Source organism: Sardina pilchardus, chromosome 18 (assembly GCF_963854185.1).
Source record: "Sardina pilchardus chromosome 18, fSarPil1.1, whole genome shotgun sequence".
NCBI lineage: Eukaryota > Metazoa > Chordata > Actinopteri > Clupeiformes > Clupeidae > Sardina > Sardina pilchardus.
Window position 1 is genome coordinate 22,031,033 of NC_085011.1, and position 18,578 is coordinate 22,049,610.

The following is an 18,578-nucleotide window of genomic DNA, read 5'->3' on the forward strand; positions in this document are numbered from 1 at the left end:
CAAACACCTTTTTTGGTGCCCAGCCCACATTAATAGCTGGTTTAGCTCATTCTAGGCACTGCCTTTCTATTCTATCTTTCTTTCTTCTCTTCTAATTTGCTCTCTATCTTTCCTGTATTCTTTTTATTAATGCAATGTGATGATGTGTTAACCTGCCAAGGGACTAGCCTACAGATGGAAATGAGTTTTTTTTGCTAACTCTGGCACATTTACATGTTGAGTGTAAACAAAGAATGTCAATTGATGTGCATTGTCCCTTTTAAATAAACAAATAAATAAATAATGTATCTTTGTATATAATAAATTTGAATCTTTGGTATAGAACATGAGGTCTTGTACATCGCCTCCAGTTTTGTTGGTAGGTTATTGTTTAAATGGCATTTTCCATATTGCCCACAGCTGATTTCTAAGATGGATGAAGTGGATCACTTTTGAAACTGTTTGTATAAATCAATGTCAGACTGTTCTGTTGGTGTTTGTTTTTCCAGCATAGAAAATCAGCCTTGTATAGAGATTTCACATGATGATGACTAACACAAAGCTTAAATGACTGAAATTCAAATTGTTTACTTCTTTATTTTAGTCTGCAGGAGTTGCCTATGTTTTATGAGTGTAAGGAGAAAAAGCCATAGACACACACAAATCACGACAGGATTCTCAAAAAATTATGAATTTATTTCAAAACAGTAATTGCACTTTAGTAGTTTCAAGCACATTATAAAGATTCCGCATCCCCGATCTGTATATTTTTTGTCCTTATTCTATTAGTGTCAAACAATGTTCATAAACATAACCAACTAAATAGTTAACTGTGGTGCTAGACTGTCTCTACACCCAAGATATAGGTGATTGGATGAGCTTTAGACGAAGGCTTGCTGTGCGTGTCATAATGGGCAGCTGCGTAATCACGATGACCCATGGGGGCTGGTCCATGAGCATCGCTCACTGACCTAGCGGGCCTGTGTGAATAATGCCTCCATAAATGAACTGTGATGTTTAATTATCTCCGATAGAATTACGCAGAGACCAGTCCGACAACACAAACAACGAAGGGCTGCCCCCTCGAGGCGCTAATCTAATCAACATCACATCAACCATCCTCTTTTAATCCCCACAGCAAATGTAGGTCACTTTGGATCCATCAGGGGGATTGTGAGGTCACCTTTTTTTTAGATCCCCCCTGCTCACTGTTTCCGGCTTCTTAGAACCACTTGAGAGCAGCCACACGGCTCCAGAGTTGGTCCAGGGGGATACTGGTGCTCTTGGGAGGATGCTTGATGACCAAGTAGGTCCCCCCAGCCACTGAAATCAGGCCACAGATCAACAGCCCTCTGGAGATCACCTAGAGAGGCAGAGAACAATAAGCTCAGCTCACAAAAGACAGAAATGAAACATAAAATAATGATCGTTTTAATTTTAAAATCCTTATTAAAGCCAACATTTTACATTAATGAGTCTCTCAGTGTGCTTGCACTGCTTTTTCGGGTGTGACTGGTGCATGCTGGGACATTTCTCTTACACCTCAATTTCAAGTAATCATGGTTTCAAGATATCAAAATATCATGGTTTTAAGGGCTACATACCCCTTCTCCTTAGCCCTACCCCTCACTCCAAAAGAGAATTGGGATTCCCCTAGCTCTCACGTGAACACACAAAACTATGTGGAAGGGAAAGACATAAATGTGACAGGGCCTGAGGCACTTGCCTTTGCCAGTCCTTAGCGCAGTGGGAGCATTTCTCTCAGCAGCTTTGAAAACTGGTGCTGGGTGGTGCACCCACATTTCACACCCCACAAGGCTTGTGTCACAACACTGTGTGACACAGCAGCAAGTCTATCTGACACTTTTTTTTTCCTGCCCAGACTGAAATGCTCCATTTACTCTTTCCCATTATCCACACACTTGCCCTAACAGGGGTTCTTCCTTCAGAAAAAAATAATAATACCAATGAAAATTTGTGTTTTAGTTTGTTTGTTTTTTTACCCACTTGGTTAGCATCAGAGTGCATCTCATTACAGACTATGTTCACATGCATTTAAGTGCCCTAGTTATTAAGGCTTATCCTGGTTTATCAAATTCAGGATATGGTGTTTACATGAACACAAAGAAACCTGGTTCCCGGTATACATGATGAATGCTAAAATCTCAGTTACCAACAATAGAGTTCTGTTAGCATACCTTATCCCGGTTTCTAATGCTATCACACGCCTGCATGAGAAATCAGGATAAGGTGTACACATGGAACAGTATCCAGGAGTACTCTACCTAGCATAACTGGGATACTCAAAACCTGGATAAGGGCTTATCTGGGGTTCTGAAATCAATAACATCTGTTCAAAAACAGAATACCTTTAAAATCCCGATCATAACTGGCATACTGAAGTGCATATAAACACATTGGCACAGTATTTCTCGACCAAGCGCAACACAAGGGGATATTTCTGGGACTTTTATTTAGAATCTGCCACGCTCATGAAAGGGGTTCCAGAGCATCACCCCAGCGGCCCTGTTCTTGGTACCGGCGCTCAGAGTGACATCCAAAGCCATCTTCATCACTCCCACACATCACGTCAACCTCTCAAAGCCAACGCTGACAGAGCCAAATTGGGGCCGATCCAGGAAAAACATAGCCGTAAAACAATGTGATATGCTTTGACCTGACATGAAACAACATCAACAACAACTGCAACAACAACAACAGTGGATTTTTGACTAAGTCTTTCACTTCTAGCTTCTGGCCCTGGCTTTGCCTGACACTGAGCTGTATTTGAACAGGAGGAATAAATCATTTTGTTTTTTCCATTTCAGTGCTGGTCATTTAGTGCTTCTTGAGTTTATTGACCAGAAAATAGGACAGTCTTCTGCACTTACAGCTATGGAGGATGGCAAGCTGGCAACACCATTCTGCACTTTGCTGGATTTGCACTGTGGCAGAATTGCAGTGGGAATGGGACATTGTGGGCATCAGCGAAAACAATACACTCACACACAACATTTTTTGTCTCACCTGGTCTTGCCAATGCCATCGTTTTACTGCGTCATGGTACCTGGTTCTAGTAAATGTGACCTGCCAACAGAAATATGAAGGTGGGGGTTGGGGGGTCAACAGTCCATTTTGACATTTACCTGAAGGACAAAGATCTTTCACACTTCTTTTAAAATCCCCAAAGGATTATACAGTATCGAGCAAAATAGAACTCATAACTTAAACAAAAACAATGAATACCAACACTGCCATACCATTGTGTAGAGAGGGATGATTGTCTTTGGCATAATGAAGTGGAGGAGGTCGTCAACGTGCTTGCGGAATCGAAACCATTTAGAGTTCACATGTGCGCGCATCTGAAACACAATCACAAATTGAAAAGAATGGCAACAATTAAAATGCCATTTACAATAATCAGTCTCCATTTCGAACATGTCCATCATGTCAGAAGTATGCATGCAAAAGTATATGGTGTGTGTGTGTGCGCGCGCGTGCGTGTGTGTTAGGGGGTGGAGTGGGGGTTATAGATGTGTGTTTGAGTGTGTGTATGTGTGTGTGTGTGTGTATGTGTATGTGTGTGTGCGCACGAGCCCACACATGTGCTAAAAAGCGAGCTATATTTAGCCATGGTAATCAAATGCTCTAATGAAGTCTCACCAGAGCAATTCGGCAAGCATGGCTCATGTGTCTGCCTGTGAGAGTGTGTGTGCGTGTGATCGTGTGTGAACGTGTGCGTGTATGTGTGTGTGTGTGCGTGTGCGAGAGCTTTGGATAAGGATGCTGTCACTTGAGCAATTACTGGCATTGTGTGTGGGTGATTTAATAGCTGAATAGAAGGAGGATGAGTGGCAACAGCCTAACGGGGCTCTGATGGGGCCGTCACAGTGAACCCTCGCTGCTTGTAGCTGGCAGCACCACCAGAAACACACACACCCACACAAACACACACACACACACACACAAACACACACACACACACACAGGCTGCGATGAGAGCTTGCACTAAAACTGCAGCGGGCCCCACAGCATAGACACAATGAGAGGAATCCGCCGCCTATTAGCTGCTTTTCGTGGTGCCCTGTTGGCTTCCCTGGGAGAGCGGGCAGCGAGGAGGAGACAGCGTGGCTAATGACAAGCCAGGCCATTTCGGCCGACAACACTGCCATCAGAAGCCAGCCAAGTGAGACAATGAGCGGCGCATTGCTGGTAATGGACTTTTGGCAGGAGCAGATAGGCGTTACTAGTGACACACATGGGGCTGGGCGGCGTCCCTCAGCTGTTGCCCATTAATGTTGCCCCCATGTTTCATCAGCGTGAGGCCAGAACCTGTTTACTGTAAACTTCTCTTTCTCATAAGTAGTGCTTGCTTGCTTAGAGTGGCATCCAGACAGGCTCTGATCTCACAGACATGGTGGACATTCGGTCAATGTTGCTATAGCAATTGCTGGGACATAATTATGATAACAGGTTCTGAACTTAATAGCGCAGCGCCAATCACTTTAATGCCAGTAGTTTTTGTAGTGCCATGTGTGTCCAGGCATGATGTTATGCAGACTAATGACAGTCAGGGCTGGGGTCAGTTGCTCTTTAATTAAGAGCACACATTCAAAGTCTCCATGGGGGAGCCTTACTTAATGAAGTTTTAGATCTCATGATATGAGTCTGGACTGGAACGCTAGTGATTAACTACTGTTAATAAAGTGACCACAGCTATAAAGGAAAGAAACACTTTCAAATGATGACCGTTACCTCAACATAGTTGTACATAGCGAGGTCTGCGATGGCGTGGTCATCGGGTACTCGGACACGGGTATACTCTGGCAGCACAGTGTCTTGCAATAGCAAAATCAAAACAAAGTTATTTCCTTTGACCGTAAGTGCAATTTCACTGAGACTAAAGCTGAACATAGCGCAGAACAGTGTCTGTACACTATAGTTTATGAAATGCAGTTTTTTATCATCCATGTGAAGTGCATTGTAATGCTTACCAAAGTCATCATTAAACTGCTCCATTATTTCATCAAAAACAAGGCAGTCCTCAAAGCCCTGTGAGGGGTTGCAAATTACCTTTCATTTACATTCTATTTCTAATCATATCTCTTCCATTAAATTCTAAACAGCATGTTATGTACTCTTTATCCACAGTGTCATTATACAGTTTATACTTAATACTCTTTAAATGCAATAGCTGCCATTGAGGCACATCTCACAGTGGGTGACAGTGGGTATATTTATAACTCACTGCTCTGTGCCACCAACTCAATCCACATTCAATTCAATCTAATGTAGGTAACTAATGCAAGCAAATGATGCTAATAGCATTGCTTTGATAGCCTGTTTCACAGTATATATTTACCATCCTCACTCATTCTCTTTAAATTGCTGTGTGACAATGGCCATGATTGGCTGAGCCCTTGTCCCTGTTCTTTGCTGTATCAAGCACACAAGCCCATCCCTCTGAGTCTAATTTGAAGTGCACAAGAGCATGTTTTGCACAAGAGCAAGTGTATTGGATAAATGGCTTTAAATGAATAAAATATGGTTTAATCCTTCATAGCACCGTTCTGCTCTCTGTTGCATTGTTTTGCCTCCCTGCTCCTCCTCCCATCTCTTCTCATGCCCTTATTGCCCTCCTGCCACTTACTGCATTCATTCCCTGCCCATAGAAAGGGACCACGGCATGGGCGGCGTCGCCCATAAGGACACAGTTGTTGCCCAGGTGGTACGGGGAGCACTTGATGGACACCATGGCCTGGGCTGGCAGACGGAAGAAATCTCTCTTAATTGCTTCACTAAGGGGGACAATCACAAACAAACAGGATAGAGCACACAGCCATAGATTAGACATAATGAGGTAGACATAGGCTGGCGACAAGATCACACGATACACTACTAAAGTTGACCTTGCTCTAGCAGGTTGACTTCTATTAGATTTGCCCACTTTGTTTTTTTAAGCCATTGAGCTAACTGTTATCTGTGCCTTAATCCCACTATAGAAGCATAATATCCTGCTGGATAGCTGGGTCTTTCACACTGTAATGAAGCTGTAACAGATGTTTGATAATTCATCTGGTTATGTAACACATCATAAATGATTCTCATGAGTCAATTTTATGCAATTACATATTGAGCATATTCAGACAGAGAATTAAAGCATACATGGCAACATCATGATAACACGAGCGTACGGAATAACAAACATTTTCTTTCCTGTTTTCATACAGCAACACACAGGCATGAATCTTCACCTCAAACAAGGTGAGGCAGTGAGCAAAAGACAACCTTATAGCACAAGGACAACCTCCTTCCATGCAGATTTCAAAGGTGTCTCTCAATTCAAAAGAAAACCCTACACATTCAGCTATACTACCAGCCTCCTCTTCATTCACCTTCCTGGCAGAATAGATGAGTTCCAGACCTTGACAGCGCCGACTCAAAGCGGCTCACGGTGACACGGCTCAATTGCATCGTGTTGCTTTAGATTAAAACCTCGTCTGCTCTGGCTTTGCTGCGCGCCGCTTCTGTAATTTCACCCCCTACAACACAGCTGAGGCGGATGCGGGCGTACACAGGCATGAGGATGAGGATGAGGATGAGGAGAGAGAGAGAGAGGGAGAGGGAGAGATAGAGAGAGAGAGAGGGAGAACGCTGGGAGGCAGGGGGAAAGGGGGGGTGGAAGGGGGAAAGGGATGTCACTTACACTCCAATGAGGGGGATGGAGTCGGGGAAGTATGTGTGGAAGAACTCCAAGGCCTGGTCAGGTGTGGTGATCTTCTCAAACTCGTCGAAAGGCATGAAGAGCGTGCAGGTGAAAGTCTTGTCCTTCAGAGGAAACACAAAGTTATAAAAGAAGTGCATCTCCTTTTATGAATTGGTATAGCTCCACAATTGCTACACCTTTCTAAATGAAAATAAGCGATCTAAACATCGCCGTGCTCCGCTGATCCTTGCCTTTTCATTTCGTTATTTAATGTCCTTTTTTATTAGTTAAAGTCTGCATGCACTGTCGATATGCTTGTGGACTTTAATGAGACAGGAGACAATGCAATAAATACAATTTAAGATAAACTGTTGTGCTTGTAAGAGCTGTGGGAAATTTCTGCCTTGTATCACTCAATCTACTCTCTCATCCTTGAACACCACAAGTGCATGATGGGTAGTATACTATTCTCATGACGGATTAAAAATGTCATCGCACCCCCCACCCCCCTCTCCACAAGACACCGACCCATCCCACATTAGAGTCTCTGAGAGACGGGAAAAGGCACAGTCTGGCCCCTGTGGGCACGTTTAAAGTGCCGTTGCCACGTCGACAAGCCTTGAGCTGAGCAATTTCTCACAGTGCTAATGTACCCAAGGGCATCACAGTGAGTGACAGCTCTAATGCAGTCTTGAAAGAGAGCACTCCAACCTAAAGATTGTGTGCTTGTGTGTGCTTGTGTGTGTGTGTGTGTGAGAAAGAGAGAGAGAGAGAGAGAGAGAGAGAGAGAGTGTGTGTGTGTGTGTGTGAGTGATAGAGTGATAGAGAGAGAGAGAGAGAGAGCGTGTAATTGAGGAGGTGTGTAAACTTTTCAAAAACGACTTAAACACTGACTGATAGAGAGACAAACTACCAGATCTACCAGCGTGTGGGGAATCAGGAAGAGGGACAGAGAAAGACGGAGAGAGGACAGAGAAGTGTGACAGAGACAGAGACAAGACTGAATGTCACAACACTGTAATAGAAAAGATAAAATCAGAAAGGCCAAAACACTGAGATGAAACTGCAGGTGGTAGTGGGAGAGGTGGGGAGTGGTAGTTATAGTAAAAAAGTTTGTGCACATCCCAGGTCAAGGTGCAGAACAAGAGTAAATCATAAAAAATGGAAAAATGTTCGCACACTTGAAATCCTTCTTTTGGTTTGATTTTAATTTCTTTAGCACAGAAATAACGTTTTGACCGCGTGAAGAAACCGAGGTGGGGAGTGGGGAAATGAAACTATGCTGATGAGGGCTCCATGGGTGATGGAAACTCATTTAGAGACCATCACGAATCCCCTACGGGGAAGAGGGGGGCAGTTCATTAGAATGAAGATGCACAGATGGTTGTCTTAAACTAAAGACAGCACACCATAGGACACCACAGGAGATATTTAGATCGTAAAGTTGGAGAGCTCAGTCATGTGGTCTTGTATGCTAAATACGCAGAGGAACTTTTATTCACATGCTCTTATTGCGCAATGCCGTCCTCAATTTCCCTAAACGCAGTCTCTCTGTGTTTCAGATCTCATTTGTAAAAGGGCATATGATCTTGCATGAGATCACATCTCGGTGGCTGGGAGATTCCATTGATCTACTCTATTGTAAGTCTTTGAGTTAATACTCCACAATACGTGGCCTTGTGTCCACTCATTAAAGAAAAACTGGTCACTTACTAAATTTGGAAGGGCAATCATCATGAAGGTGTTCCTCGGCCAGATGTGGAGGAAGTTGGTCTCCATAGCGAACTAGAAGGGATGAGATGAATGACAGGAGGAAGAGTGTGAGTTTGCATTAAGGGGAGTACTCTGAAAAGGATTGGTACACTGAGCTGTGCATGTCAGTATGGTATGCCTATTCTGGACACACACACACACACACACACACACACACACACACACACACACACACACACACACACACACACACACACACACACACACTTTATATCCAAGTACAAATAAATTTGCAAGCCATCTGTGATTCTGATGCACAATGAAATCAAATCGCCTACTTAGAAATTCAAATATAACAACAAACTGGTCCTCACTTCTCCATCTTTGGGAGGTATTGTGAGCTCCATGTAGCCATGGGGGATGTAGGTCTGGCTGAAGTTGAAGCGGCTCTGGCGCAGAAACTGCTTGCGGATGGCAGAGAAAGCTCCATCACAGCCCACAATCAGATCAGCCTGGTACTGTTCCTTGGTGCCATCTGGTCTGCGGCACAAAAAAACGGAAATAAATTACCTTTAACATAACACTTGGACAAGACATATTGCAGACTTTGTGAGAACATACATTAACTTTTATAGGCGTTTGTGGTCCCAGGATATTGAATCGATGACATAAACCTGTGACCGGAGGCTTCCCAGGCTTTTATAGACAGATGGAGCCAGACTGATCCAGATAGGGATACTGATACTGGGACATAAAAGATGTCTGAATGATGATAATTGCCCCGAAAAAATCAATTAACTCTCTAGTAATTACATAAGCCTTCGGTCCTACAGGTTGTAAATGCCTTTCTCTAATGTGTACAATAAATGAAGTAAATGTAATTGTAAAATTTGTTACATTCTAGACATGCAAGGTTAACGACTACATAGCTCGTTTAGCTAATACATTAGCTAAACTTAATCTATAGGACATGCACACGGAAAAGGGAGACAAATGTATTACTTTTGCAACAGATCAGTCCTCAGAGAAAACACTCGGACCTCTTTTACATACTGTAGGCTACTGCATAAGACAGGGCCCAGACCTCGCAGTGAAGCATCTGGTGTCAAGCCTACATATTATGAAAATGTGATTATCTATCTACACGTGCCCATGTTCTATGTCGGTGAGTGTGTACATGCGTAATTCCTGTTTACCCAACAAAAGTCATCGCCCCGGTGTCTATGCTCCAGTCCTGCAGTTTACGGCCAAAGTTCAGAGTGGTGTTGGGAAAAGCCTCGGCCGCTGTCATTATGAGACAAAACAGTTTTGAGGTCATGTAGTGCTCTTATACCACAACCCTGATATAACAACTCCTGTGCATTGTGCCTCACATGAGCGTTACATAAACGTTATAGTTGTGTCAAAACAGTAGAAAGCTTTCTGGAAATATCTGAACAGTTACATATTTCATATGAGGATATTTGAAATATTTATTAAATATGTTACATCATTAAAATGCACTCCATTATTAAAATGCAATAATATGTAAGGATGTACAGTGTTTATTGCCTGCTAAGGCTAAATGTCAATAGTAAGGCATGCTCAATGCTCACCTAAGTCTCCTCAAGTACTCATCTGAGTACAATAAATTAATTATCACATAATGGAACAAGAGTGTAATATATCTGTTAATAGCACAGCCCATGTCTGTAGCTCTGTGTGTTATACTTAGGTTGCTAATGGGTTTTAAAAGGGTGTGTATCCCAGTACCTGTTAACAGTTCCTTGTTGAGGTTGGCTCTATCAACAGAGAGGATGTACTAGAGAGAAAATAAAGCACAGCGTTAACGATCACCCAACCCCCCAATGACAGCACTTCACATCATCCTGATTGCTTGGTCCTCGCGGGGGCTGAAAGGAGAAGGGCCCATGTGAGGTGTAATTCTATGAGTGGACTGTCCAGCGATGGCTTGGACTTCAGAGCGGTTTGGTCAGACAGCCTTAGAAATGCCCTCTATGGAATCCCATATTAAAGCGCTGCTGTTTGGGTCATGTCAGGCCACAAGCTGAGCTAGAGGCCCATCAAGTTATGCTTTTAATCTGGTGATTAAACATGTGGCCAGAATGAGCTTTTCCGCCATCAGAAGCCATTATGGTACATAATACTATTCTAGCATCTCTTTCTCTCTCTGTCTCAAAAATGCACACACACACAGTGCTACTGACTGTGATGAATCTTAAATTGCTAAAATATTTAAATGATAGCTCAAACACCTGAAGTAAAATACAGGGCCTATCATTTACAGACCATGACTGTGACTGTTGATACTAGCACAGTATCAACAATAATATGCACAATATTAAGCTGTTATAAGAAGCCTTCATTTCGTTGGAAATGGAAGTACGTAATGGCATGTTGCTTCACATTTCTGATTGCAAATACAAGTTAATATGAGCCTGGTAGCCACCTAGATATCTAAATGGAATGCGTTTCGGTCTGCTTCATGTAAGTGCTTGCAAAACAGTCATCGAAGACTCACCAATTCCATTCTACAAAGGCTAAGTAGTAGACAAGTCTTTATATTCTTGTCCATGTTCCAAATCTCATTGATTGCAGCGTATTTTAAAAAGCCCTCTAACAAATCTGAGTTTTAAAATGGTCCATAATGGGAACCGGATAAACTCGCAAGTTGCAACCTCCTGTAGCCTCGTCTTTGTTGCCTTCATGATTTCCTTTTAAAAGTTTCATAAATAAAAAGGAGATACACAATTATAAGCCAGCTGGAATCTGCTACTCTCTTTATCACTCTCCTGTGCGTGCAAGATGTGTTGCCGATTAAGTGGATTAAGTAAAGTTAGATCTGCTACGTGGTGGAGAATGAGAGGAACCAAAAAGTATCATCCTTGCATGTAACATGGTGTTGGACGCAGTTTGCAGTGAGGCTATATTGGCTAAATGTGGGAGCCCCCTCTGTCCTTTGGTGCTCTACTCTCTTTACTGTGCACGCGCATACACACACACACACACACACACACACACACACACACACACACACACACACACACACACACACACACACACAAATCCTATCTCCTTCTCTCATCCATTCTTTAGACTATCTTTCTAGATGATTTGTTCTCATTTACTGTCATTATGGTCCTGAAGTCTGACAGAATGCTGTGATTCTCCTGACTTAACAGAAAAGATTACTGATAACTGATATGCAGCATAATAATTTCCTTTGAAATTAACTTTACACTGCTGTCCATATCAAATATATGAAAACAGCATATGAAAACAGTCGCCTTAACAAAATCCCATCACAATGTGCAACATGAAATGCTCACTACAAAACCAGACACTCCTTTCAGTAGGTCTGCAGCCTTAAAACTCAAATCTCAGCCTTTTTTTACGTGGCAGACAATGAAAAAAAAAACTAAGTCCAAGGTTCAAGGCAGACAGGGTCTTTCGTAAGGGTCAGCTGAGCCTTTCATTGGATGACTCGAGTGAGCTCTTTAAAACACTTATTTACTGAAAACCTTCAAAACAAGAATTAGTACTCAATCGCCTACCACATTTTGACCACTGTTTACGAGAGGAGATAGTAATACAAATGCAGGCAATCATTAATAGACACTCATAGTTGAGGTCCTGTTGGTCTAGGGAGAAGGCGAGCCTCAGACAATGTTTGCACGGACACATTATGCATGTGTGCGAAGGTTTCCTATTTGTGGATGCACCTGATGTAACTTTCTGTGTTTCTGAGTCTGAAGCAGGGAGGTATCCTCACCTGGCCTTTCTTTCCATAGGGAATTGGAGTCCTCTTCCCACTCAAGGAATGGATCATGCGAGCATGCATAGGGATGCCTTTGGACACAATCTGTATTCCAATGAAAGAAAGAAAAAATGAATTCTGTTATACCAATTTTCATGTACAAACATTTGAGGAATGAGAACAGTGACATCTACTGGCAAATGTTATGAAGGTGTAGCAAAAACGCTCTGCATAATCCCCCAGTACACAATTCAGAAGATATGATTTGCAAACATTTCATTTTAGCTCTGCCTGAGATTTTCCTCCTCATCTGGCACTCAGAGATCCTCACATTCCTCTCTGCGGCTACCCTGGCCATGCAGCCTGTTTGTGGAGCTGGCCATGAAAGCCAAAATCTGTCATGCTGAAGAGTCATGCAAGTGTGAAACCACCCCTCTGATTCAGTGCCTAGCGAGCCATGGGTAACACGGCTCTGTGCGTCAAATGTGGATCCACAATTGGCTTATCACTGTTTACCCCCCGCCACACTCAAACACAGACACAGACACAGACACAGACACAGACACAGACACGCACACACCAAAACATCTTGCTAAAAGTGAGTTCTTCCATATGTTACTCCCTGGAGAGGAAGAAAGATGCTTTAAAAATGCATAGGTCTGTAGTCATGTAGAGCAAAAATAACAAGTTGATGTCTTGCAGGTCTGAAAATAGAGTCACGCTGAAAGGGATTAAAAAGGGAACAAACACTCACCTTCTCCTCCATGCCAACATGGCTCAGGGCCTGGCGTCCTCGATGAGAGAGGGCCAGGTTTATACTTCTGCCACGCACCTCTTTGGCATTTCTGATGTCTGAAAACCAGGTGATGAGCCACAGCAAAGGAAGAATCAAGCTCAGATTTAGGGTCACTGTGTTTTTTAAAGAGCTGGTTCACCTGATTTGGACTTTTGGGCCATTACCTTCTCTGGATTCAAACAGCAGCACCTGAAAACCTCTCTTTGCAAGGAAACAGGCATTCAAAGCACCAACCTGAAAGGATGATATCAACAAGCCAAAATCAAATTAAGAAATTACATTTCAGACTTTCTTTTTTTTTTTTTTTTTTAAATATATAAATATCCTAAATAAACACAGAAATGCCTTCATGGTGTCGTGTTTGCTCATCAAATCGGACTGAAATAGTCTTTTGACACCTTTACTTATTGCCAATCACGCGCTGTCATTACTCTCTCCGGCTCAATCATAAAGCTATAAACCTTCTGACAGAAAAATAACAACTATACTTATGTCATGAAATTACATTTCCATGACTACCAGTTTCGCTTTAGCGTCTTACCAAACCACCGCCAACTAACGCGACACATTTCTTCTTGCCGTCTGTATCGGTCCGTGTCGTTTCCCCATCCATTCCTGTAGGAGACAAATTGCCCTTCTCGAAGGAACCAACCAAACCACCCTAGCAAACTTGCTGAAAGACCTTCTTACACAAGGATTTTGTCAAATATCACACGTTTGTTTGAGGGAGGAGCAAGCAGAAGTTTTACAAAAGTCCCCTGTTCACTGCCAGTTCCCTATCTTTCACAGCGGGTTACGTTCAGCACACGTGAAAATGTTGCAAGAATGCGCATGCATGTTGCCTAGAGGTCACAGTCCATCAGACGTTTACGGTTTTGATCAAGGTCAATAGTTTACATAGCCGACCCACTTGTGAAATAATGTGGTTGAAATGCTTAATTGGATTACTACTTATTGGTGAAATATGAAGAAATAACCATGCTTGACGTGAAAGTGAAACGCAGATGGCTGCAATCCAGGGCTTCAATGATTAAGTCACTAAACTTTACTCAATTGATTCTATCAATCCATTTCTGCTTGGGACGTTTTGCATAGTTGATGAGATGATAAAATGCAACTCATCTCATCAACTATGCCTATATTTCAAATACTGATAATGTCTACATTGATGCAAATAGTCTTTGCATACCGGTGTGCCATGTTAGATGGTAAGCATGTTAGATTGTGATATTTGCATAAAATCAGTAAATATTCAACAAAGGGCCTCACTACTTGTTAACAATGCTCTGCTCTGCCTCTGCTCCTGGAGTGCTGGAGATGCTTTCAAGCGACCCAACTAATGAAGATCTTGCCAAAAACATGCAGACATCACTGTTTCATATGTCTGTCTATAGCCTAAGCATTGTCCCCTCAAAATGTGTTTAGGCAGGGCCTTATTGAATATTCATTGATATATGCAAAATTATCACCTGTTACCATGCACACTATCTAACAGAGGTGGAAAACTCGGAAAGTAAAATTCCTATCACATATCTGTGCCAACCATTCACTTACACCAGCTGATTAGCAATTAGCACTACTCTTCAGCCAGAGCAGCTAATTGATGAGATCACCTGTGTTAAATGCACAGGTAATCAATACATGATTGAAATGTCAAGACATACAGATATGGAATAATCTTTAATGATTCAAAGCACAAAACCTACATGGAAGATCTTAGGAATCCAAAACAATATATAAGGATCAATATGCTCATACAAGAAACTAGAGCAAATATGGACTAAAAGATACGGAAAAGTTTAGGCACTTGCAATTAAAAAACTGGATAAAGGTAGCCTTCTAGGCTAACCACAGGAGCCCTCAGGCACGCACCCATGGTCTACTCCAGGAAGTGTGTGAATTCTCATGAAAAGGCACGGCAGACTGACCGATTGAGGAGTTTTGTAAAATATACACGCTAAAGCTGTAGGGGAAGCTCTGCAGAGAAAATATGCAAGCATAAAACGAGCGAAAACGAAAAGCGAAAGCGAAACCGTCGATGAAATCGCCAATCCTGCATTGTTTCCCTTTTAGTACCCTTACACACCCTTACATATTATGGGAGAATTCCCCCCTGGAGTGAATTCCCCCTAAATGCCTGGAATAAAATACAAAAGCAAATAGGACATGAAATTGAAATTTCGAGACATACAGTATACAGATGTGAAATAATCCTTAATGATTCAATGCACAAAACTTAGTTGGGGAACATGGAAGATCTAAGGAATCTAAACAATAGCAGATATCATAAACCAAGGATCAATGTGCTCATACAAGAAACTAGAGGATAAATATGGACTGAAAGATACAGAGAAGTTAAGGCACTTGCAATTAAAAAACTGGATAAAGGACAATGAATATGGACCTCAGAATAGCTGCAGAAATAGGGGGGAAAGGGGATAAAAAGAGGAGATTATAGCTATGAAATTGTTAGCTGAAAGCAATGAATTATTAGAAAATATGTCAAATAAATGGAATGTAGACTTAGACACAAAATATGTAGGGAGAAGGGGGAAAATGTTTGTGACTTACAAATAAGGTCACTAGATGAAAACCTATGATTAATTAAATTCAAAGTAATGATATACTAGCAGAGATAAAATATAGAATTGACAGTAACTCTTCAGATAAATGTTTCAAATGTAGCACGCAAAGTGACTCACTCACCCATGCCTTTTGGTAAAGTGTGTGGATGTAGGAGGCACAATTTGATAGGGTGTGTGCATGAGTGTGTATGGGTGTGTGTCTGAGAACAGTAGGGGAGTCAATGAGGCGAAAATATAAAAGGTAAACCTTCCAAAGATCATGAGTAATACCGTATGTTGCAATGTTAGACCTAAATGTACAAATTATTTGATGTGAGTTTGTGTTGTAAAAATAATAATAAATATTTTCTTAACATCTTTTTTTTAAAGCCAATGTGTGTTTTTAATTTGATTTCAATTTTAGTCAGACCAATGGTTCAGGAGATACAGTGAGAAACAGACTAACAGATAGACAGATGTTCCTGTATTTTATAGAGAGATAGATAGATAGATAGATAGATAGATAGATAGATAGATAGATAGATAGATAGAAAGATAAATAGATGAATTAGCCATGGAAATCCAGACCCAAATCTACAAAAGCCGAGGGATAGCACCAAGCATTTATTTGAAAATATCCCTGCACTGGATAACACTACGACTAATAGTCAACTCTGGCCCGCCTTGTAGCACCGCATTATGTAATAACACCGCATTATGTAATAATGTAATAAATGTGCACGCCATTATGTCATAATTGCCGCATTCTGTAATAATCTGCCGCATTATGTAATAAACTTCTTGAACGCAATATGTAATACATTTTGCTGCATTATGTAATAAGTTATTACATATTGCGGTTGTTACTACATAATGCGGGTGTTGCGTTTTTTTTTGTTGCCAAATGTAACAATTGGTGCATTATGTAATAACCAACCGAAATTGACATTTTCATTGAATAAAAACAGCTTAATAATGTGTATTTTACTCAAAATGAATGCTTACAAATAAGTATTAATTTAACAATGCAATTAAGTATTTAAGCAACTAAATGAAAAACAATTCAGCTGCAACATACAGCCTAACACACTGATCACACAATGGAACTGCAGAATAATAAGTGAATTTTAACAATGTTCTTTACCTACAGTAAAACAGGCCATGACTCACATTTCAGCCGCTGAAGCGGCTGCACCATAGGTGCAAGGCCTCATTGTTTTTGCTCAGATTAAATTTCTTCCGGGCCACGTTTTGCCTTTTTTTCACCAACTTGGCATGCTCTGAAACTTTTGAAATTTGGCAGCTATGTGCGGAATTGGTAACACTACTAAGTGACAGAGCTCTGGCCAAGGATGTGGCTCAGGGACTCTATAGCGCCACCTAACGTGTTGTCTGTTGTGGTAGACACATACATTCACGGAAATGGCCCAGATTTGGTGGATATGTGTGTTTTATTAAATTCAATTTTACATTTAAACTTAATAGTGAATCTTTGAAGAAGAATTTGAGTTATGATTATGATTTTTGCACATCACATATTTTGAAACACTCTCCTAGACGGTTTATCGAAATCATGTCATATAAGCTTTAAAATGATCTTGAGCGGTTTCTCAAGAGGACTTGCGACCAGATTTTTTAATTTTCCAAGTATATTGAAATGGTGAAATTTAGAATTATGGCGTCTTATTAACAAACAGGAAGTTGGTGTTATAGGCAGAAAAAAGGTTCTAAATTGGATGTAACCTGACAGCTATATGTGGAATTGCTTTTGCTAGTCAGAGACAGAGCTCTGGCCTAAGGTGTGGCTTCGGGACTCTATAGCGCCACCTAGCAGCACGTTATCTGTTGTGGTTGACACAAACATTCACGAAAATGAACCAAATTTGGTAGCCTGATTACCATCGACTTTCAAAGGCTCTGCGAGACTTTAGTCTGACCAACAGCCTGTACTAACACGGTTTCTTGCAAGCGCTGGTTGACCCGCCTCCTTTAAGTGCCTCGATTTGCTACTGGTAGATGTCAGAAAGCGGTTTGCCGAGTTTAAACCAATAACAACACTCTTTCCTCTGCCTTGAACACGCCTCTACCCAGAGCCGTTGGAGCTGCTCAAAGTTGATTGGTTCTCGACCAAAGGGGGCAGTTCCGCAGATTTCGGGAACTCAGAAATCGTTCTCAATGAGCAGTTGGCCAGACCAGCAGCAAAAGCCTGAAGGCGTTGCGTCACTGGGAGGGCGTGCCAGGCTACAAATTTGGTGGACTTGTGTGTTACTGCTATCGCTAATCAGAGACAGAGCTTTGGCCTAGGGTGTGGCTTAGGGACTCTATAGCGCCACCTAGCAGCACGTTATCTGTTGTGGTTGACACAAACATTCACGAAAATGAACCAAATTTGGTGGACTTGTGTGCTATTGCTATCGCTAATCAGAGACAGAGCTTTAGCCTAGGGTGTGGCTTAGGGACTCCATAGCGCCACCTAGCAGCTAGTCAGAGACAGAGCTCTGGCCGAGAGTGTAGCTTCGGGACTCTATAGCGCCCTCTAGCACGTTGTCTGTTATGGTTGACACATAAATTCACGAAAATGAACCAAATTTGGTGGGCACATGTGTTATTGCTATCGCTAGTCAGAGACAGAGCTCTAGCCTAGGGTGTGGCTTAGGGACTCTATAACGCCACCTAGCGTGTTGTCTGTTGTGGTTGACACATACATTCACAAAATCAACCAAATTTGGTGGGCTTGTGTGTTATTGCTGCCGCTAGTCAAAGACAGAACTCCGGCCTCGGGTGTGGCTTAGGGACTCTATAGCGCCACCTAGCGCATTGTCTGTTGTGGTTGATACATACATTCACGAAAATGAACCAAATTTGGTGGGCATGTGTTTTGCTATAGCTATTCAGAGACAGAGCTCTGGCCGAGGGTGTGGCTTAGGGACTCTCTAGCGCCACCTAATGTGTTACCTGTTGTGGTTGACATATACATTCACGAAAATGAATCAAATTTGGTGAGCTTGTGTGTTATTGCTGCCGCTAGTCAGAAACAGAGCTCTGGCCTAGGGTGTGGCTTAG

The 18,578-nt window shown here is 41.9% G+C and overlaps 1 protein-coding gene across 1 annotated transcript; it reads right to left on the reverse strand.

The window, feature by feature from the left end:
- Positions 1–654: 654 nt before the first annotated feature.
- Positions 655–13,692, reverse strand: LOC134063518 (kynurenine 3-monooxygenase). The gene is made up of 15 exons (XM_062519043.1): positions 13,493–13,692; positions 13,116–13,185; positions 12,910–13,007; positions 12,171–12,260; positions 10,151–10,199; positions 9,595–9,682; positions 8,773–8,938; positions 8,399–8,470; positions 6,686–6,807; positions 5,630–5,777; positions 4,974–5,031; positions 4,735–4,817; positions 3,240–3,341; positions 3,007–3,066; positions 655–1,342 (listed from the first exon to the last, which is right to left on the reverse strand). The coding sequence occupies exons 1-15, from the start codon at positions 13,562–13,564 to the stop codon at positions 1,202–1,204; spliced, it is 1,419 nt and encodes a 472-aa protein (XP_062375027.1). The 5' UTR covers positions 13,565–13,692; the 3' UTR covers positions 655–1,201.
- Positions 13,693–18,578: the final 4,886 nt, after the last annotated feature.

Excerpts from the sequence above, each read along its gene's own strand:
- LOC134063518 (XM_062519043.1), bottom strand. The coding sequence starts at position 13,564 with ATGGATGGGGAAACGACACGGACCGATACAGACGGCAAGAAGAAATGT. Across the intron at positions 12,261-12,909 it reads ATGTTGGCATGGAGGAGAAG|ATTGTGTCCAAAGGCATCCC; the intron begins GTGAGTGTTTGT and ends ATTGGAATACAG. Across the intron at positions 4,818-4,973 it reads GCAGTTTAATGATGACTTTG|ACACTGTGCTGCCAGAGTAT; the intron begins GTAAGCATTACA and ends TGCTATTGCAAG.